Source organism: Carassius gibelio, chromosome B24 (assembly GCF_023724105.1).
Source record: "Carassius gibelio isolate Cgi1373 ecotype wild population from Czech Republic chromosome B24, carGib1.2-hapl.c, whole genome shotgun sequence".
Lineage (NCBI taxonomy): Eukaryota > Metazoa > Chordata > Actinopteri > Cypriniformes > Cyprinidae > Carassius > Carassius gibelio.
Window position 1 is genome coordinate 15,548,975 of NC_068419.1, and position 22,855 is coordinate 15,571,829.

The window sequence follows — 22,855 nt, forward strand, 5'->3', positions numbered from 1 at the left end:
ATTTACTATTACCTGTCTATATTATATAATAATAAAGTATTATATACTTAAACTTGTTAGTGTATAAAAGTAACATACTGTAACATTCTGTGGGTGCTGGTGGGTGGAGGATTAGTGGTGCCACTGAACTGTTCTGGGATGGAGCATCAGTGATGATGCAGGTCAGGAGAGCTGAGGGGACCTTTTTTTTTGATAGCTGAATTTTCATTATTTTTCTTAGTGCTGCCTTTGCATTGTTTGATTTTATTTTATTTTTTTTCTTGTCTCTTAATTTTTTTTAATAGACCCAGGTAACTGGCTGATGGTTCACTGGAATGCTGACTGGCTGCTGATTGACTTGCTGCTGGTTGACTCGGCAGTGTCACCTGTCCCTGTCTCTCCTCTCTAGCCATGTCCTTTTTCTTCACTCTCACTTTCCTTTCTCTGAGTGTCCTCGTTCTTTTTTCCTCAACCTTTGAAACTGATCGAGGTAGAATACATGGTTTTGCTAATTTTAAATATTGAAAATATCACATCACTTTACTTCAACTAGTACGAGTTTGTACTTATTATATATGAATCACCTGAAATAACATAGCTGTAATCAGCAGCCATTTCTTGTATGTTCACAGGTCTAGGGGTGCATCGTGGAGCAGGGCCCTCCTCTTTTTGACCACAGGACGATGTACAAAGATTGTGGGAATAGCATCTGACCTCAGCCTACTCTTGAATTTTTTGGTCATGACAAATTGCTTTGCCGCAATTTGTCTGCATACTGACTTCAGTTTTGTTTACACACACACCTTTTTTTTTGTCTACGCACATACAGTACATATCACATGGTGGTTAAATGCACAGTTATAGGTAACACTGATGACTCCCTGCAATGTCTCACCGTGAGTCTCAGCTCCCTGGGTTTTGCAAGGGTTTGCTTGTTCCTTATTTCTAGTAAAACATTGTCAATGTAAAAAAGTGCAAATTAATTTTTAGTATAATTACCTAACAATTTTTTGTTGTTGTAATTTTTATTTGTATTTAGATTGCTCCTGCTGACTTGAGCCAACCATTATTTTCTCCTCTCTATGTCAGCGGGGAAGCCATACATTCGCACACCTTTCTCTGACTGAGTGGAGCATCCCCATGCAGCACAGTAAACCACGGTGGAGACTATGCAAGGACAACATTAAAGAAAGGACACATACAAAATGCTTGTCATGCTATTAAATTGATTAGAAATGTATTCATGAATTGCTGTAAATAGTTAATTGTATAATTACAATTTAAAATAACTGTTTTCTATTTTAAAATGGAATATACTCCTGTGATGCCAACCTGAATTTTCAGCATCATTACTTTTGAATGGCAGTGTACATGTTTATATACGAGTATGCTTAAGTTGTTTTAAACCTGAATATATTGTGTACATGAATAACTATTGTAAGAATTATACTAGATATAATAGGTATATTATTTATAATACATAATTATATGACTATATGTAATTGTAAGAATTATAAACAGTAAGCTTCATTTTACATTTATTTAACATGCTAATTACTGCTGCTAACAGTTAATTGACCCATAGTGCGGTGCGAGCTGAAAATCACCTGTCACCAGCCTGTCTCTGTACTACCTGAAAGTCATCAATATGACATGAGTTAACATTAGATCAGTGAAAAAATGGACAATATGTAACGTAAAAAGGCAACAGCAACCCGTGTTTATAAAACTTAACGTTAGCCTGAAATACGTTTTTAAAATAACGGTAATTGAACACTAATCCTCAAATATTACCCGATTTGATATTTTAAAAACAACATCGCTGTAACTACATACTCATGCTACATACAGTATTGTTCAAAATAATAGCAGTACAATGTGACTAACCAGAATAATCAAGGTTTTTAGTATATTTTTTATTGCTACGTGGCAAACAAGCTACCAGTAGGTTCAGTAGATTGTCAGAAAACAAACAAGACCCAGCATTCATGATATGCACGCTCTTAAGGCTGTGCAATTGGGCAATTAGTTGAAAGGGGTGTGTTCAAAAAAATAGCAGTGTCTACCTTTGACTGTACAAACTCAAAACTATTTTGTACAAACATTTTTTTTTTTTTTTCTGGGATTTAGCAATCCTGTGAATCACTAAACTAATATTTAGTTGTATGACCACAGTTTTTTAAAACTGCTTGACATCTGTGTGGCATGGAGTCAACCAACTTGTGGCACCTCTCAGCTGTTATTCCACTCCATGATTCTTTAACAACATTCCACAATTCATTCACATTTCTTGGTTTTGCTTCAGAAACAGCATTTTTGATATCACCCCACAAGTTCTCAATTGGATTAAGGTCTGGAGATTGGGCTGGCCACTCCATAACATTAATTTTGTTGGTTTGGAACCAAGACTTTGCCCGTTTACTAGTGTGTTTTGGGTCATTGTCTTGTTGAAACAACCATTTCAAGGGCATGTCCTCTTCAGCATAGGGCAACATGACCTCTTCAAGTATTTTAACATACACTGTTAGAAAAAGAGGTACAATACAGGTCCATTTTTGTTCCCTAAGGTACAAACTTTGCATGTGTACCCTTAAAAGTACAAAAATGTATCTTTAAGGTACAATTGTGCACCTTTAAGGTACAATTATGCACCTTCCATTGTACATTGTGAGCTTTTTGAGGTGTAAGGTACATATTTGTCCCTTACATATTTGTACCTTAATGTTTAAATATAAAATGGCAGGAATTAGTGGATGCTGAAAATGTCATCTCTCAATATAGAAACACAAGTTAACCTATACTATCAAACTCAATAATGTCAAACTAAATTAACTGTGAAGTTTTGAGATATGGGCAAAATAAATCAGAATGTTTTTTTTTTTTTTTTTGTGAAATGTCCCTTTGAATCATTTTTAATCATGTTAATGAGGATTATGTAATCATTTATATTCACAAACAGTATTGAAGAATTTGATTTTCAAACCATTTACCCTATTTATATTAGAATAAAACAGACAAATAATTGTTAACGCTTTAAGTTGTGTTCTATTGAAAGGATCTAGCTACAGGCTAACCAGAGTTTGACTCGGCGGAAGCATAAATATTGCAGCGCGGAAGGATACAGGAGTGAATCGACAATGATCCAACTGTCAGTCTCTGTCAGTGTCGATCAAAGGTGGGAGGATGGCCCTTCGACATTTATCAACGGAAGATTTAATCACGGAGTTATTTACTTTGGGGACAGAGGTCACTGAAGAGGAGAAAAGTTAATTCAAAGGTAATTTGAATTTTTAATCAGTGTTTGTGGTGTTAATTCAAAGTTGGAAGTTAACTTTTACTGTTAATGTTAGTGCTAGCCAAGTTCATACTCTGTCAACATTAGCTAGCTAGACTCACGTTGACGATTGCCATTATTAACGTTAACTAGTTAACGTTAGTTAAAATATTATTATATAATTATAGCATAAATAAATATTATTATTATAAGTAGCAGTACTATCTTGGCTACAGTTCACCATCGAGCTAACGTTAACTTCTCGGCGGCAAAAACGCTTCTCATCCAACTCTGCAGCCGAAAAGTTAACGTTAACGTGAAATATTAAAATATTTCAGAACAAAAGACTAATGGGCGGCAAAAACGTTTTTTCCACATCATTATAGCTTAGCTGTAAAACTACTGCGTCAGAGTTGGATGAGAAGCGTTTTTGCCGCCGAAAAATCTTTTGTTCTGACTTATGTGAGCTAGCTGGACTGTGTCAGAGGAGAACGATAAAAAAAAAAAAAAAAACCTTTTTGCCGCCCAACAGTCTCTTGTTCTGGAATATTTTAAAGCTAAAGCAAAGCCATTTGGGCGGAATGTGACTATCGATAGCCAGTGACTGTTTGAAAGTATGATTTAGTCTTTAAATATGCGGTTTATTTATAAAGACAGCGTCTATTTAAAAAATGTGTTTCGCCGATCTCGGAGACATGAGCTCCACATGATCAGCGGACTGCGGTCAAGCCAGCCATCATCATGTATCCGCCGAGAGCAGCCTCAGCTCGGATAGACCTTCTGACATTTGCCGCTGGCTCTGATGTCTCTAGTGGTTCAAGATAAAATGTAATTCGTTTGGGGTAAAGCGAAACGTTTCTTATATTTGTCCTTTATTCAATTAATCTATTAATATGTGTGTATATATATATATATATATATATATATATATATATATATATATATATATATATATATATATATATATATATCGTTAGGTCCTTTTTATTCCTGAAATATGAACTTTTGTCATGAAGCTCTGGCTGACTGCTCACCGACAGCATCAGTTGTTTCTCCATGTTGAATGAGTGACTCCTAGCAGGCTCCTGATTGGTTAACGCGGTGCGAATTGACGCCCAAGTTCAAATTTTTCAACTCGGGCGGCAGACGCGAATCGCGTCAAACGCTTAAATGCACCATTCGCGCTTAACGCGCGTGTCGCGCGAAACGCTCAATTCGCGTCATTCGCGCTAACTAGACTCGAACTTTTTCCCCATTGACTTACACTAACGTTACAGTCTGCCTTTTTAAATTGTTGTATGTTGTTACCAAAGTGGTGGTTAACATTGCTGTTTTTCTTTTCTCTTTTGTCTAGATAATGATGTTGATGGAGAAGCAGTGGACTATGGATTGAGTGAGAGGATGATTTCATGCCTCTTTGAAGGGTCGTTTAAGAAGCAAGCCAAATTCAACCGATTTGTTCAGCAGTGGAAAGAAAACGTGACACTAACCCTCGAGCCTGTCCCGGTACATTCAGAGAAGGCTACAGCAGATACATACTGTGTCGATGATAAACTGTGTGTTAGTATGGGGCATTTATGTTAAGCTGTGTTGGGAGGGCTGTAGAGGGTTGTGGATGAGCTCAAAGCTTGTGTTTTTTAATCCAGAACACATCAAGTGTCATTTAGTTTATCCGTTATGTTACTCTCTTTACTTTGGTGTGGTGTGCTAAAGTGTTTTGCTTGGTCTTTGATAAAAAAACTCATGTTTTTCTGCACTATATTGCTGTTCTTATTAGTGATGTTCATGAAATTGAAAGAAGGGAAATATAAATGGTTCCATTGTATTTATTCTCTGATATCGCTGTTCATTTTGTTTTTGGAGTGGCAGTAAGTTGTCAGTTTGTCAGTGAAATGCTTCTTAAAAAAATGTAATTAATTATTTTTAATGTTTTTATATCAGACATGACATCCTAAACATTGTTACATTTTATTTTGGGTTGTTACATTGTATGGTTGTGAGATGAATTATTATTGAATCTGTGAATTAAACTGTTTTCCATTTAAGGACTAAAATAAATGTCTTAAAATGCAGTTAGTTGTTGTTTGCCTTCATTTTCTTTCACTCCTTAGGGAATAAAAAGGAACTTTTTTGCCACCTAAAGGTACAAAATGGCTTTGTCACTGGGGTGGTACCTTAATGGGACAAAATTGTACCTTTTTCCAGAGGTACTTTATTGTACCTTTGTCTAAGGTACATTATTGATCCTCAAAGGTACAGTATTGGCCCTTAGAAGGTACAAAAAAGTAAGGTACAAATCTGCTCCTCTGCTTTAAGGTACAATAATGTACCTTTGAGGGTACCACCCCAGTGACAAGATTTTGTTCCTTAAAGGTACCGTTTTGTACTTTTTTTTCTGAGAGTGTATGCAAACTGATCCATGATCCCTGGTATGCGATAAATAGGCCCAACACCATAGTAGGAGAAACATGCCCATATCATGATGCTTGCACCTCCATGCTTCACTGTCTTCACTGTGTACTGTGGCTTGAATTCAGAGTTTGGGGGTCATCTCACAAACTGCCTGTGGCCCTTGGACCCAAAAAGAACAATTTTACTCTCATCAGTCCACAAAATGTTCCTCCATTTCTCTTTAGGCCAGTTGATGTGTTCTTTGGCAAATTGTAACCTCTTCTGCACATGCCTTTTTTTTAACAGAGGGACTTTGCGGGGGATTCTTGAAAATAGATTAGCTTCACACAGACGTCTTCTAACTGTCACAGTACTTACAGGTAACTCCAGACTGTCTTTGATCATCCTGGAGGTGATCATTGGCTGAGCCTTTGCCATTCTGGTTATTCTTCTATCCATTTTGATGGTTGTCTTCCGTTTTCTTCCACGTCTCTCTGGTTTTGCTCTCCATTTTAAGGCATTGGAGATCATTTTAGCTGAACAGCCTATCATTTTTTGCACCTCTTTATAGGTTTTCCCCTCTCTAATCAACTTTTTAATCAAAGTACGCTGTTCTTCTGAACAATGTCTTGAACGACCCATTTTCCTCAGCTTTCAAATGCATGTTCAACAAGTGTTGGCTTCATCCTTAAATAGGGGCCACCTGATTCACACCTGTTTCTTCACAAAATTGATGACCTCAGTGATTGAATGCCACACTGCTATTTTTTTGAACACACCCCTTTCAACTAATTCAACTAATTGCCCAATTGCACAGCCTTAAGAGCGTGCATATCATGAATGCTGGGTCTCATTTGTTTTCTGAGAATCTACTGAACCTACTGGTAACTTGTTTGCCACGTAGCAATAAAAAAATATACGAAAAACCTTGATTATTCTGGTTAGTCACATTGTACTGCTATTATTTTGAACAATACTGTACATATGTCAGTGTGTTGTATAAATATATAAAATAAATGCATTTATTGACTCATTACCAGAAACCGCAGTTCTGTCACTCTACTCTATCAGTTTGAATGGCCGCCAACGCACTTCCTGGAACTATTTGAAGTCTACACGAATCACGTGACAACCAAACATTTCGAACTTCCGTTGTCGCAACTCTCTCTCTATATGGCTCTGACCAGGACCACATTACTATGTGGAAATCCCATGCAATGAGACTGATGGAGAGAAAGGTCAAACAAGAGACACGGGTAAGACATGTCAATGCAAACCACTAAAGATGGCCAGAAACCCAGTCTGTCAGGCTACCCAAATTCGTTACTGACAAATTAACCAGACCAGATAAGCAAATGGCAGGAGCTTTGGAGTCAGTATGAAGCCGCTATTAATTCTAATGCAGCACTGTGTAAAAATAAAAAAAAAAAATTCTTATTGGAAAGCATACCTAGCTGATGCAGCAGCAAATGTTGTATCAAGGCTCACAGACAGTAATTAAGACACAGCCATTGGATTGTTACAGAACAGATTTGGAATTAAGTATATTGTCATCGGTGCTCATGTAAAAATTGCTTGATTTCACTGCTGTAAAGAGGCTGTCAGACATAAAGGCCCTGAGAAGTTTATAATGAATGTGAAATTCCCATTTGAGGTTTGGAATCAGTGTGTTCCATGTGACACTTATGTCTTTTGTGTTCACTGTTATTCCCACTGATGCCACAGGATATTGATTTAGCCTATACTTGTCAATTTGGACTCTGGTGGTAAATGGAAAATGCTTGAACTTATTCAGTTTCTACAAAATGGAGTGCAAAGCAGAGAAAGAACACTGCAACTTAATAGATCAGAAAGGTCAAAAAAAGGACAGGCCATTAACCAATAGATCTTTCACAAAATCAGAAAAGACTCATGAACCAAGGCTCAAAAAATTTAATCTGCAGCCGCCATGCACAATGCTAGTTATGCTCCAAAGGCCTGTGTTTATTGTGAGAATCTGAATCATAATCCTGTCATTGGTGTCAAGCACTGTGAAACCAAGGGCTGATGGGCAAATGACTGTACTGCTTGCAACTGTGAAACTGTGGATAGAGGGTCCTGCAGGTTTAGTGAATAGAGAGAAGCTGAATCTTCATACTTACGGAGCAAGGTGTCCTGTAGTTACAGAATGCAACATCGTGAAGTTATCACTTGAAAGTATATGGAATACGGATCAAAGAATAGAAATCATAGCAATTGGAATTGCAATTTTTTTTTTCTCTGAGGACACTAATGATTATGAACTTTCAGTGTTAACAGAAGCACACTACTACTTGCAAGTGGTATCAGGTAGAATCGAAAGATTAACTGAATCTTTTGTAACTCTGGAAAGTGTTTCTGAATGTATAATACAAGGACAAATTCCCAGGTCTAGTGTAACAGATAAAATATGCACATTGGTTTAGAAGAAGATGCAGAGAAACAGTTGTATACCTTTTGGGAACTAGAGTCTTTGGGCATACTGAACAAGACAGCTAAAAGTCCAGAAGAAATAGAAGCTGTACAACATTTGAACCAGACAGTGACTATGAATGACAGACATTATCAGGTTGAGTTACCCTGGAAACCAAATAAACCACAACTTTAAATAACTTCAGGGTGGCTAAGAAAAGGTTTGAAAACTAAAAGCTTATGTAACATTTTACACAGAATACAGAGATGTAATAGTATTTACACCAAGTAATTTGTGAAAATGTTTCAGTCACTGACTTGGAAGCAAAGAAAGACCATGCTTTGCTTGGAGAAGACAAGACACCAACAATCTTCACACAAGGAGGGTTGTCCATCACTAAATAACTGTTTGCTCACTATACAAAACTTGAATCCTGATTTGTTAGATGTGCTTATCAAGTTACAATAAAAAATGCATTCACTGCTGACATCACCAAAGCGTTACTGCAGATTGCTTTGGCAGAAAAAGAAAAGGATGCTGTGAGGTTTCTGTGATTACATGGTCCTCCATCTGATGACAATAAAAATTTAGCTGTGCATTATGCGAATGTGTTTAGTTGTTTTATAGTTTCCCCAAGTCCATTACTATTTGCTGCAACTAATATACATCAAATTCAACAAATGGAGTCAAAACAGCCTAAGGCTTTGGAAGCCTTAAATGGATAGTTCAGCCAAAAAATTATACAAATTTTCTATCAAACAGTGCCACTGCCACTGCACATAATACGTCATCAAATATGTAAATATAGTTGTGTAAAAAAAAAAAAAAAAATCTTAACACATTTACTAGGGGTGGAACGATTTGCAGAAAAAAAAATCGAACCGTACGGTTCTCCACACACAGTTCGGCATGCTCTAGGACCTTGGTTCAACTTAAATCTGACAACGCATCTGTAAAAATAATATGTAAAACAAACAGGGTTCGGCTAATATGTGTTTCTGTTATTTGATGTACATTATGGTTTCCCAATACATTACAACAGCGATAAAAAAATAAAGAAATAAAACCTGGTCAAACCATTCAATCTTATTCAATGCGAATGCCGTTTGCTGGAATATGATCATTTATCACCCGGGTTCTGATAGCGCATACACACATGTGAGACCCCGACAACACACGTTGATATCTGTGTTTAATGCTGCGTTGAAGTCCTCCTGGGAAGTTCGTACTTACAAGTTGACAAGTCGAATTATGATGTTGGGTGCGTTCAAGTCAGTTTAGTCGGCACAAGATGGCAGTGTACCTTCCTTTAATAAATTACAAGAAAGTACAACAGGGTTTGTCAATGCTGCTTATTGAAAATGAAGAGCAAAGAATTTGCATCAAGTGTTTTTTGCGTTTTTAATTTGTTTAAATAATTTATGAAGCCACTTTAATCTGTATTGCATAAAAACGTATTAATTGTTATATTGCAATCATGTCTATCAATTTCAACAAAAAAATTACTGTCAACAAAAGACGTTGCATCCATGGATGCGGTCATGTTTCTCGTTGACACGCCCCCAACTCGGAAACTCTGAGCTTAAAGAAAATTCCAAGTTTCCCACTCGTAATTACCACTTTATGGTGGCGTTCATGTTCATTTAACTCATAAATACAATGTACCTGACATGACTTGAATGCACCATAAGCTAAACTCGTTTAAGCTTTGCCAGTTTAAATATTTAAGAGCCAGAGGACACAAGCTCATGTATTCAGTGAGAAGATTTGTGCGTGCAATCATCCGAAGTGCACAAACCCATGCCTCAGAATGCATGCAAATATTAAGCTCTCTCTAAGTATTGTGTTTAAATGGACAAATTCAAGCAAAAAATATGTCAAAATGCCCATCTTGGTAAGTATCCTAAGAGCAGACATGGCCGGCTGAATATACTGTATCAATGCACTGGATCAGTGCATTCTCTTAAAGTGACAGCACTTTCTTAATATTAATCATAAAGCAACAAGGAAGTCACTCGCTGCTCTTTACTGAATAACTTTTGTGACATTAATAAAGATTAATTTTTAATTTCTACAGTCAAATATGCAACGCTGTTTTACATTTCATAACTTTATTCAATTTCTGCACCTGAAAACTAATATTAGACCTACCCAAAAAAAAAAAAAAACCTGAAAATCACTTATTTTACTTTATTTGTAACTTTGTTGTATTTATATTGTGCTGTTGCTTGTAGTTAGATTAATCTGTGTTTTTTTTTTTTTTTTGACAGTATAGTTTTTACCTAAACATAGCACATACGGAACTGTACCGTAAACGTTACTCTAAACCTGTGATACAAACCATGGCTAAGTTGAACCGTTCCATTCATAACATTTACATACCTCAGGTCTCTGGCGACTCAAAACTTTTTACAAAAAATATCAGAAAACTGGCATTCTTGTATATTTTACTTTTTCTTTCTTGTTATATTGTTTATAATTAATAGTTTGAAGAATACTAAGAAAATTGATGTATAACTTAAAAAATGGGTGGGTAGAGAATGATGTCATGGGTTGCTAAAGACCCAAGGTATGCATTTAAGAGTTAAATACTTTTTTTTTTCTCAATAAAAGTACATATTAAGTGTGCTGATAACCTTGTTAATATTTTAAGCATTGTCATGTCCTCTCGTCTCTACGTTTTTTCTTTTTTTCTGAAGTAAACAAACTATGACATCCATGTACTCCTAGAACTTTCACTAACAAGTCATTTATTTATATTTAGAAATTAATACATTGGATAATTTACTGACAAATTGATGAATATTTCATTTAAGTGGAACTCCTAGTCCTCAGTAGGCTAATGACATATTTCCCATGCATTAGGGCATATAATTCAGCCTGCACCAGCTATGAACATGAATGAGGGCCCCAGCTCTGTAAGAGTTTAAGGTTTAGACCTACTTACTGTAAAGAAGTTGTAAAATTCTGATATGTTCTGCAGTAAAATGTGATTAAAGTCTAGCTTGTACAGTGGCATGTTAAAGCTCAACTGTACTGAGTTGTTTAAAAGTAATCTTATTGAAAGAATGCAGATCTCACAGCCACGGGGTCTCATTCCAGAATGTGTGTGCGAGTTTGTCTGCGTGTGTGTGTATGTGTGTGTGAGTGTGAGAAAGAGAGAGAGAGAGAGAGAGAGAGAAAGAGATATTGCAAAAGATATGCCAGTGCCAGTGATAAATAATTTCAAAAATAACTTTTGTGACAGTATGTTAATTTAACCTAGTTATGTTGATAGACTTTTTGAAGTGCATGCCAGAGATCCAGTACCTGTCACTGTTTGAGTCCAGTGACTTGCTCCTGCACATGACTATGGCAATCTCACACTTTGGGTTTCCAGCACCTGGAAAAGAAAGAAAAAACAACTTGTTGGCAATTTTTTTTTAAAGAAAGGCTAAAAAGAGCATAAAAGAGCTTTTGCCTTTTTTTTTGGGGGGGGGGGGTTGGCCCCCATGAGAAAAAACATCTTATAATTAAGTTATTTGAAAATGGGAAGTCCCTATAAAAGATGGTAACCAGTGTGTGTGTGTGTGTGTGTGTACCTGGTATCCCCTATGTTATGGGCACCACATGTCCCCACAAGGATCGTAATATCAATAAATTTTTTGACCTTATGGGAAATTTTTTGGTTCACATCAAACAAGCTTATAAATAATACAGAATAGTTTTTTAGAATAAAAAAAATTGTACGAAGGGTAGGTTTAGGGTATATAAAATCAAGCTTGTACAGTATACATTTCAATACACCTATGTAATATCTCTATAAAGCTAGAAGAATGTGTGATTTTTCACAGAACTCAACTAGACTCTCTGATAGTTAAATGTCATATTTCAAGTAGACAATAAGAAAAAACACTTCCTCACTTTGGATTACTTCCTCCTCACTCTTAACCTCAACATAGTTCCTGACACAACACATACCCCTCCTTATATCATCTTTCAACGTAAGGATGGCTGTTGAAAGGGTATGGCGCAAATCACAAAATAATAATGACCTTAATATGTAACAGTCAATCCTCTCTTGCTCCCCTCCTAATATCTCCACTGCTAAAAGGACATACAGGTGCTGCTGGTCATATAATTAGAATATCATCAAAAAAAAAAAAAAAAAAAAAAAAAACATCTGCTGTGTGTAGGTGACTTGTCGGAACAGATTTTTTTTTTTTTTTTTGTGGTTGTAATCACAGTTAATGTTTAACCCCTTTGCTGTCAAAGATTGGTGACGGCCCCAGATTATTACTGTTTCACTTTCACAGCATGTTAAACATCACTCTCTTACTTGATCTGGACAAATTGTGCATCAGTTGAAAGTTTAAAGACTCTAGCTTCGATATTTGACCAATGTTTTGATAAAACATTGTTGCAGAAATAATAAATCCGTTTTATGCCAGATTTTGAATAGAAATTCATTCATATTCATTCACGTCTGCAGCAGTTTATTTGTGTTCATATAGACTCACTGAACAGCGTCAATAAAGATTTATAGACCAAAGATGCATATCTGTGGATATATATGGATATATTTACTTATGTTTACTTCATATTTCTTCAGACAGAATCATAATTTCTATTAATTTTCCACTGATTTACGCGATCTGATGATAAAAAGGCTCTCCCAGCGCTGTCTCTGTGTGTGTGCTCCTCATTAGTGCTTGTGCTGTGTGTCATACAGACTCTGATTGGTCCTTCGCCTTTCGTAACTGGACACCGCCGCATCGTGTCTCATGCTTCCAAAATAATTTAATAATTTGTCTGATGTAGCTTGATGCTAACGTTAGCTCTAATGCTACTAATAGCAGGTGCATTTCTGTCACAGTAATTCATGTAAGGTCGTAAGAAAATGTTTTGTTGTATTGTTGTATTGTAAGTGTTTACATGTGAGATCTTATAGAGATGACAGGTGCCATAAATCAATCAGATTAACCTTTTCTAAAAACACAACATGACCGTAGAAAATGTTTCATTACATTCACAGTTTTACAGATTCGATTATGAAATTTCTAATGACGTTTTGGAAGACTTGAGGCTTTAGCTACACTGTGTTGCTAAACTCATATCCTACATCAACAATTTTTTAATACATTTAAAAAATATGTTTTTAATATTTTTATTTTTATGTTTGTTATTTCTTTATTATCATAACAGTCTGAGTAATTCTGATTCCTGAACAGTAAACTTTGAAGTGTCAGCTTTGTGAACAAATGTTGATTATGTATCTAGTCAGAAATAATCATGAGCAGAAACCTTTTTATTTTGGGTATGTAATTTCTCTCTCCATGCCAAAAAATGGGGGGTGACTGGTAAGGGGTTAATAAAATAAATGCAAATGGGTGTCTTTAAGTTTCTCCACTTGGAATGTATAAGGTCTGAATAAACCAGTTAAAATGGGGAAAAAATACTGCCTCATTTAAAATGATGTTTTTGTGACCGATGTTTTCAGATGTTATGTTTCTATTATATTCAAAATTTATCATTCAAATTTCTCTGCTAAATCTAGAGGAACAGCTATCCTTATATGTAAAGGAGTCCCATTTAAACATAATTTGACTATTTCAGATAAAGAAGGGAGATCTGTAATTGTTGTAGGGAAAAAAATTTCTGCGCCATTAACATTAGCCAATGTTTATGGACCTAACTGTTGTTACGGCCTGTGTATGCAGGCATGAATACATCAAATCAGAAGAACAAGGAGGATAATAAATCAAAAGAGGAGTTTAATGAACATCAATAACATTCCCTTACGAAAAATAACCATGGTTTTATTATAGTAAAACTGTAGTAACCCATGGTTTTTTGGCGCATTGACTGCCATTTGTAAAACCACAGATTTACTACAAATACCATGGTTAAACTATGGTTAATATAGCAAAACCATGGTTAATTTGTGGTTACCATGGTTTAACTACAGTAACCATGGTTTTTTGGTTTTATTTGTAGTAAAACCATGGTTAATTTTCGTAAGGGTTAACAGAGGTAACATTGACAATCGCGGACAGGGAGAAACTAAACAGACAGGGTTTTAAACACAAGGCAGGTAATCTGGGGAATAGAGAACAGGTGGGGATTAATCAATTAACCAAACAAGAAACGGGACATGACCAAAATAGGGAAACATAAAAGGAACAGAAAGTCCATGAACGTAACAACTGTGAGTTTTTCAAAAACATGTTTGATCCAATTCCAAATATTATCATATAATCTTATAATTGGGGGGTGATTTTAACTCTGTCCTAGACCAGTATTTAGAAAATATTTCAAAAATATTTAGTTTCAACTCCAGTACATTTTTTTTTATATATATATATATATATAATTAACTTGTTTTATTAATATGTTTGATGTGTGGAGCATTCTCAATCCGAAGGCTATGGAATACTCTTTTCATTCTCAAAATCATAATCTATATATGCGAATAGATTATTTCATTCTGAATGGTAAACTTATGTCTCAGGTCTGTACAGCAAAATATCATAATATTATTATGTCCAATCACAGTCAAGTGACTTTTGCTATTAAAAATTATAATTTGGAGAAACCACAAAGAAATTGCAGGCTTCATTCTCATTTATTTACAAACAAAGACTTTATTAATCACTTAAAATAGGATATAAAAACCATTTTTAAATTCAATGACCAGCTGGACATTTCTATGGGAGTGTTATGGGACACATTTAAAGCATACATTAGGGGTATTAGGTCTTATCAAGCATCTCAGAGAAACAGAAATGTGGTTGAATCAGAGATATTAGAAGTTCAAATTCATGAATTAAAAATGCTAAACATCCATGTATTGAAAATTATTGTCAAAATTGTGCACTTAAAAATAAATTGAATTAAATTTTGTGTTCTAAAATCACAGGAGAATTTCTTACTTCCTATAGGGATAAAAATAGTAGTTTTCAAACGTTTTATGAGACACTGTATTTGTCTAAAAGAAATATAGATCCTACAGTTATTGCTCAGTTTCTAGTTCAACAAAATCTACCCTCATTAAATCAAGAGCAAGTTTAGGAGTTAGGTGCAGAAATTTCTATTAAAGAAATATCAGATACTATAAAATCTCTAAAAGTGTGTAAAACTCCTGGTCCAGGTGGATTTTGTAATGAATTCTATAAATCCTTCAACAAATTACTATCACCTTATTTTTATATAGTAGGGTTTATAAACAGGCATTTATAGATCAGTCTCTGTCATCCTCCCTAAACGAGGCAATTATTAATGTAGTTCCAAAAAAAGGAAGGAATCCAGAGGAACTGGGTTCTTACAGACTGATTCCACTCTTAAATACAGATCAAACAATTCTGGAAAAAAACTTTGGAATGCAGACTAAACACAATAATTAGAAATTTAGTGCATCCAGATAAAAATGGCTTCATACCAAATTGTAATTTTTCTTCTAATCTTAGCCATCTTTTTAACATCATTGACCCTCTCACTTGCAGGGAGATCTAGACATTTTGTCATTAGGATGCAGAGAATGCATTCGATTAAACTGAGTGGCCTTACCTATTTGCCGTATTGAAGTTTAATCTTTGAGAATTTTTTTTTCCATGGATTAAATTTTACTTGAGTACAATTTCTCACAAATCAAACAATGTCTTTTCGTTTTGAATTACACAGAGGTACAAGACAGGTGTGTTCACTGTCACCACTTTTCTTTTCATTAGCGATTGAGCATTTAGCTGAGGCTATTAAAGCACTTACTGGAATTAAAGTTCAGGCTGTGTTTTTCCCTGCCCGTGAAAAGAAAAAGATATTGTTTGCGTGTTGTCTGCTTGAGTCAGAAGCATGCAGAATCAGCTCTCGAGGGAATTGACAGCCCCTGATGCAATCTTTTTTTATTTCTTTTACTGCTTTGCTTCACTCTCAGAAGTCTCTCTTTGATGAGGGAGCCTTCACTAGCGTTTCTCGCAGTGCCTGCCCCCGCTTTCGCCGAGGTGGAGCAGCGGCGGGGCTCATGGGTTTCACATATAGATCTGGTGGAGGGAAAGTAGACGGGAGAGTCCCCATCTTCTTCCCTAACCACCAGATCCAGCGCCTGCTCTCGGGGTTTCGGAAGCCCGCACTGCGTTCCTTCCCCCCCGGAGAGAGGGTGCAACGCTCCGCCTGTCTTTCTCCAAGGAGAATGATACGGAGGGCATCGATGAACTGGCAGTTGCACAAGCATCAGTTACACAAGCATATTATGCCTAATATTATAATGAGCAGCATCAATGAGGAGCCGAGCTCATGCAGTCTGCTTTCAAATATAAGGGGCTGATATTGCATTTCCAGCTGTTAAGTGCTCTGCTCTCGCCGGGCATGTTCCGAGGAGTGTGTCCATGCCTGTGATCTTGCGATTCCGGTCCCGCTGCTGCTGAGGCACGGTGGTGGCTAGATTGCGGGGATCGCACATGAAGTGGCGGATTGGTTGGAGACGGCTCTTCCTATCTCAACCTGCATTCCCTAGGTCTAGAGCTTGTTCTTGAGGCTCGGATGCCTGCTTCGGTTATTTCCCCTCTCAGTGATAGCTCGCTTTTCTCCAAGAAGATTGATATTGTTTGTGTGACCAATCGGCACGCGTGCTGCCGAGGCAACGCATGTATTACATCATTTTCAGTTTTTGATGGGAATCTTACCACACCAGACCATGTTTACTCGTCTGGTTGTTTAGTTGCAGTTTATTCTGAGGAATGAAATGAGGATATTATCTGACTATGAGAAGTTGGATATATCATTTTCGGTTTTGGATATAAATCTGATCACACCAGACCGTGTTTACTCGTCCGGTTGTTTGACTGCATTTAATTCTGAGGAATAAAATGAAGTATATATCTGACTATAGAAAGTTAGATATACAGGGGCTCTTGAGATAAACATTTCTCAAGTAAGAGAACATGTTTACCTCTCTTCCTCAGAAGATGTTTAGGTGGTCAGCAGTGGCTGCTGGGTGAAAGCAGTCAAGATTGATCTAAAAGATGCACATATCTCCATCCAGAGTGGCCACGAGTGGCCACACTACCCATGGACTAGGGATGCACCGAAATTTCGGCCACCGAAAATTTTCGGCCGAAAATGGCCTTTTTGGTTTTCGGCCGATAGACTTTTATCACCGAAACAACACGGCCGAAATGTTGTGATGACGCAAACAGAAACCGCGACCTGCACGTGCACCTGCATAGCCCAGACCACGAGCTCCACGCGACATTCACTTAACACCAGTGAGAACATTCTCTCTCTTCTTACTCCTTTATTCGCAGCACTAAAGCGTCTCCTAAAGAGATTAAGACGGATCACGAAGTAAAAACAAAGAAAAGTACAGTCTTATAGAGTCTGTTAGCACACGTCTCATTGAGATCTTTTCGGATCCTCTGCACTTCATCGCGAATGTGCTTGATCCGCGTTATAAAGACCATTACTTGAATGCGGAAGTAATGCAGCGCGCACGAGAAATGATCCAGGCCGCGCTGGATGCGGAGAACCCGCGTGGAGACGGAGAAGCGCCAAGCGCAGGAGACAGATCAGAGCGCAGAAAAAAAGACTGGTCTCTGCACCAGATGAGTGGCATGCACCATCGGTGTCTGATATGTTCAGTGAAATTCTGCAAGAAAGTGCCTCAAATAATAATAATACGTTGGCTATTTTGTTCTTAGGCTACTATATATACACACACACACACACACACACACAAACATACATACATAATATCAGATTGTAGCCATATTTATGCTAGATTTCTGCTTTAATTTGATAAAAATGTTTATTTATGCCCTGGCCCTATTTAAATACACTCTCTCAAATATTTCTCAAATGTCAGGCAGATGACAAGCTCAACTGCTCAACAGCTAGATGGTTATCTGTCTGAAGTCCCCATCCTCAGAAGTGATAACAGTCTTGCCAACTGGAGAAGTAATGCACTTTCTAGTCCTAAAGAGAAAAATTTCAAATGCACTTCACCTAAATGCACTTTGTTTTTATGAGAGAACTGTTCATTTTAAAACCTTTCTGCAGGCTTCTACACATGAGTGGGATACATTTTTAGTTTGAATTTTATTTTATACTGTGCTTGTTGCAATGATTGTTGCAATGTGCTTAATAAATATTTGCATCATTTGTAATTATGTATTTTTATGTTTTTTTTTTTTTTTTTTTAAATAAGTTATGTAATTGTAATTATCTTTGAAACTTTAATATTAATTTATGCAATTGCAATGTCTTAATTTTAGTAAAGTTAGTACACGGTCATAGCAATAAATGCAATGGTACTAATAATTCACATAATTTCTTTCGGTGTTTCGGTTTCGGTTTTCGGCCTTGGATTTCTCTTTTTCGGTTTTCGGTTTCGGCCAAGAATTTTCATTTCGGTGCATCCCTACCATGGACTGTGAAGTGGTCGCCATCTTACATGGCATATAAACTGCCTGGAGATGCTGGCCATGCTTCCAGCACTAAAACACTAAAACACTCGCCATGTGTTGGTGTGCACCGGCAACACATCGGTGGACTCATACATCAACCAGTATAATGTTCGCCTGTTCCCGCCTCCTTCTTCCCAACCTACGAACTGTGTTACACCCTTCAATTTTAGATTTTTAGCATTTGTGTTTTGGAAAAATGTAGGGTTACAAAATGTAGGGGATTTATTAATAAATGGAAAATATGCTTCCTGTGAGCAGCAGTGTGAGAGATACAGTATTCCTTCTAACCAATCAATTAAGAGACTTTGTGAAGTCTAACATTGCTAATTATGTCACAGCTACACCCATTTTTTTGGACACATTTCTGGAAAGATTTCTTCGAGATGGTAGTACCATCTCCTTGCTCTACAAGTGTTTAGAACAGGTGAAAAGTTAATCTATGGAGAACATTAAATCTGCCTGGGAAGAACAAATTACAGTAGAAATGTCCACAGATGTTCCATTAATGCTAGACATTATCTCATTCAGTTTAAAGTGCTTCATAGGCTTCATTATTCCAAGTGTAAATTGAATAACATATTTTCACAAGTGTTTCCACTGTGTGACAAATGTCAGTTCAGTTCCAGAGTTTCTGGAACAAAATATCCCAAGTTATTTCAGATACACTGGACATTCCTATTGAACAAGATAATAAGATATCCCATATTAATTTTATTTGGAGTTTCCAAATTTTTTTTTTAGACATACACGTGTACAACAGAAGTTTGTTTCATATTGGTTGATCTATGCCAAAATAACATATCCTTTTAATTTGGAAGAAAAAGTTCCAACTCTTAAATTATGCCTGACAGAGTTGACGGGTACACTACATTTGGAAAGAATCAGGTATAAACTAATAGACAAGATTTTGTTATTTGTCTTATAAAAAAAACAAAAAAAAAGTGGTTTATTTCCTACAAACTTGTGATTAATATGATTATTATGCCTTTATTATAAGTTTTTGAGTGTGGGGGGGGGGGGGGTGGATATATATATTTTACAGTCCTGTTCCTCATGTACATACTATGTACTTTTTATAGCAATTACAATAACTTTGTATTAACTAGGTACTAACCCTGAACCTACCCTACCCTACCCCATGTAGTCACCTTGTATAACTTGTACCAGGACACCAAGTACACATGTAAGTACATGTACTGTAAAATAAAGTGCATAAGTTATGTTCAGACATCATTTAAAAAAATACTGTGATAATACTAATAATATCAACAAATACTACTACTACAAATAATAATAATAATAATAATAATAATAATAATAATAATAATAACATGAGTATTTGAATTTGGTGCTTTTTTGAATAAGTATTATAAAAATTCATTTAAAATGTATTGTAAGGGAAATCCAATATTTTATGATTAAATGAAAAGTAAACTATCCTACAGAAAAGCATTAAAAACTGCTAGATCCGATTAATTTTCTTCTCTTTTAGATGTAAACAAACATAACCCCAGTATTTATTCAATACAGTGGCTAAATTAACGAAAAATAAAGCCTCAACAAGTGTTGACATTTCCCAACATCACAGCAGTAATGACTTTATGAACTACTTTACTATTAGAGATAAAATTTTAACCATTCAGCCGTCAGCAACAGTATTGCATCAGACAGTGCACTATAGGCCCCCTGAGGAACAGTTCCACTCATTCTCTACTATAGGAGAGGAAGAATTGTATAAACTTGTTAAATCATCTAAACCAACAACATGTATGTTAGACCCAGAGCTGGGTAGTAACGGATTACATGTAATCTGGATTACGTAATCAGATTCCAAAACTCAAGTACTTGTAATTAGAGTAAATTACTTTTTAAAATACTCGTAATCAGACTACAGTTACTTTTTTATGGATTACATGATTACATATTATTTACACAATGGTAATAAGTCGTTCACAAATCATTGATCTTTTTTACGTTTAGATTTTCTCCTAATAAACCTGCCGCTTATATACGTTTGTGATTATTCGAGTTTTTCCGGCAGAGAGGGGGAGGGGATCAGAATCACGCTCAGAAGAAATCAGCAAGATATTGGAATATGGCGGGGAACACAGCCTTTAATCACTAGATGTTCAGACATCATTTAAAAAAAAAAATAAGACTTGGCAAAATGTCACTATTCAGTTTAAACTACCATGGATTAATTTGCTGTCCATGGAAATCTTTGACCTACCAAAGTTATTGCTGGGAATTTCATGTCCTTTAATATATTTTTGTAATGTTGATATTTCTTCACTGTTACTACCTTATGCACTTCAAGTGTTTTGAGATGAAATATTTGACCTGGAAATGGTCTCTATATATTAGCCAGGGCTTGACATTAACGCTTCTGGGTCAAGTGGTTGTGAAGGGGCAAGTGAAAGAGAATGGTACTTGCCTGTGCGAACAAGTAACCTGATCAAAATTTTAACAACAAAAAATAACTAGGGCATCACCGAAACTTTGAAGAGAATGATTCTGATTTTATTACTTTCAGTGTAAACGGTGACTAATAACAGATAATGTATTGACAGTATCAAGGTCACGTCAGTTGAGGCTCGTGCAGTCTGTCTGACTCGCAGAGAAATAAAAACTATAAGAACAGCACACACAAAGAAACAAACATTGCGAAAGCAGAACAGTCGCGCATCTCCTAGTAAAAGTGTTTTACTAAATTATTCATTTTTAAATGAGTCAATGATTCAGTGAGCCATTTATAAAATGGTCACCTCCTTAATTTATTGAATGAATCAGCCGTTTGAATGAATCGGTTGAATCAATGATTCGCTCATTAAGACAGTGACTTGTCACTCTACTGGTGGTTTAATATCATATTTAAAAGTATCATGGCATTTTAAACATTTCGTATTTTGTATAGCAAAAAATTAAAACATTAATCTAATAACATAATTTATTCATTTGGACGGATGGACTTTGTTGATACTGATTTCATTTTAATAATAATAACAACCTTAATGTCTTATTATTCTAACGTAATGAATTGTTCAAATGTGAGAATTCAACGTATATGTAGACATCTACATTTAATCGGTTTAGGAAAATATTTTCCTTTATAAAGTTAAAGTGTAACAGCAATCAATTTAAGGCAAATATAAAATATATATATATACTGATTAAAGTAATACTTGATAGAGCACTGATGAGACCGTTTCCTGGACAAGTATACTTACATGAGGACAAGCTCATGTAAAAGCTTAATGTGGAGCCCTGTATTAGCAATGATATTGCTGTGAGTTTCATCCTCTTTAATATTCATTTTTGTAATGTTGTTATTATTAGTCTTTTCCTCGTTGTTACTTTGCACTTAAAATGGTTTGAGATGGATAGAAATGTCATCGCAGAGTTTAATCTTTTTCTAAATTGACGTTTGCTGTGTAGCTATATTGTTTGATGTTTTTTCATTGATACAGTCTTATTCACTTTTATTTTTTTTTTTATTTTTTTTTTAGATTAAATATTTTACCTAGTAGTGATATTGCTGTAATTTCATGTATTTCAATATTGGTTTTCAAAAGGAACTTAATTATAAGTAAATTTGATTTAAAATCATAAGATGTGATTTTTTTTTTCAGTGTTACTAGCAAACTCTAACAGCAAGGTAAATTAGTGTTAGTATTTTCTAAGTATTAACTGTCCATATATTGCACTTGACAAATAAGCTATTGTGGCTTTTTTGCTGAATATTTTATATATTTAAAGGGGGGGGGGTGAAATGCTATTTCATGCATACTGAGATTTTTACACTGTTAAAGAGTTGGATTCCCATGCTAAACATGGACAAAGTTTAAAAAATTAAGTTGTACGTTTGAAGGAGTATTTCTGTTCCAAAAATACTCCATCCGGTTTGTCACAAGTTTCGGAACGTTTTTTTCGAGTATGGCTCTGTGTGACGTTAGATGGAGTGGAATTTCCTTATATGGGTCCTAAGGGCACGTCTGCCGGAAGAGCGCACGCTCCCGTATAGCAGAGCACTGAGAGCACAACAGACGTTCACTGATCAGAGCGAGAGTGTCGCGAAATGTCACAAAAGAAGTGTGTTTATGGTTGCCAGGGCAAGACAACCCTGCACAGATTACCAAAGAGAAACAGCATTAAGGGACCAGTGGATGGAGTTTATTTTTACAGAGCATCAACGGAGTTGTGCAAGTGTTTGTGTCTGTTCCCCTGCATTTCGAATGCTTGTTTTATAAACAAGGCCCAGTTTGACGCCGGATTTGCACATCGTTTATTTATTAAGGATAATGCAGTCCCAACGAAAAAGGGTCATGATCGTGTGTTGGAACCGCA

The 22,855-nt window shown here is 35.9% G+C and overlaps 1 protein-coding gene and 2 long non-coding RNA genes across 4 annotated transcripts in view; 2 read left to right on the plus strand and 1 right to left on the minus strand.

Moving 5' to 3' along the window:
* acad11 (acyl-CoA dehydrogenase family, member 11) overlaps positions 1-22,855 on the minus strand; it is a 112,319-nt gene that overhangs the window by 16,908 nt on the left and 72,556 nt on the right. For both annotated transcript variants that reach the window (XM_052596692.1, XM_052596691.1), the window contains one exon: positions 11,385-11,457. In XM_052596692.1, the coding sequence (XP_052452652.1) occupies positions 11,385-11,457 (73 nt within the window). The remainder of the gene's footprint in view (positions 1-11,384; positions 11,458-22,855) is intronic.
* On the plus strand, positions 322-1,395 carry LOC128013621 (uncharacterized). Its single transcript, XR_008183351.1, has 3 exons — positions 322-469; positions 612-905; positions 1,019-1,395. It is a non-coding gene; the product is annotated as an uncharacterized LOC128013621 (long non-coding RNA).
* Positions 2,863-5,325, plus strand: LOC128013624 (uncharacterized). Its single transcript, XR_008183354.1, has 2 exons — positions 2,863-3,256; positions 4,608-5,325. It is a non-coding gene; the product is annotated as an uncharacterized LOC128013624 (long non-coding RNA).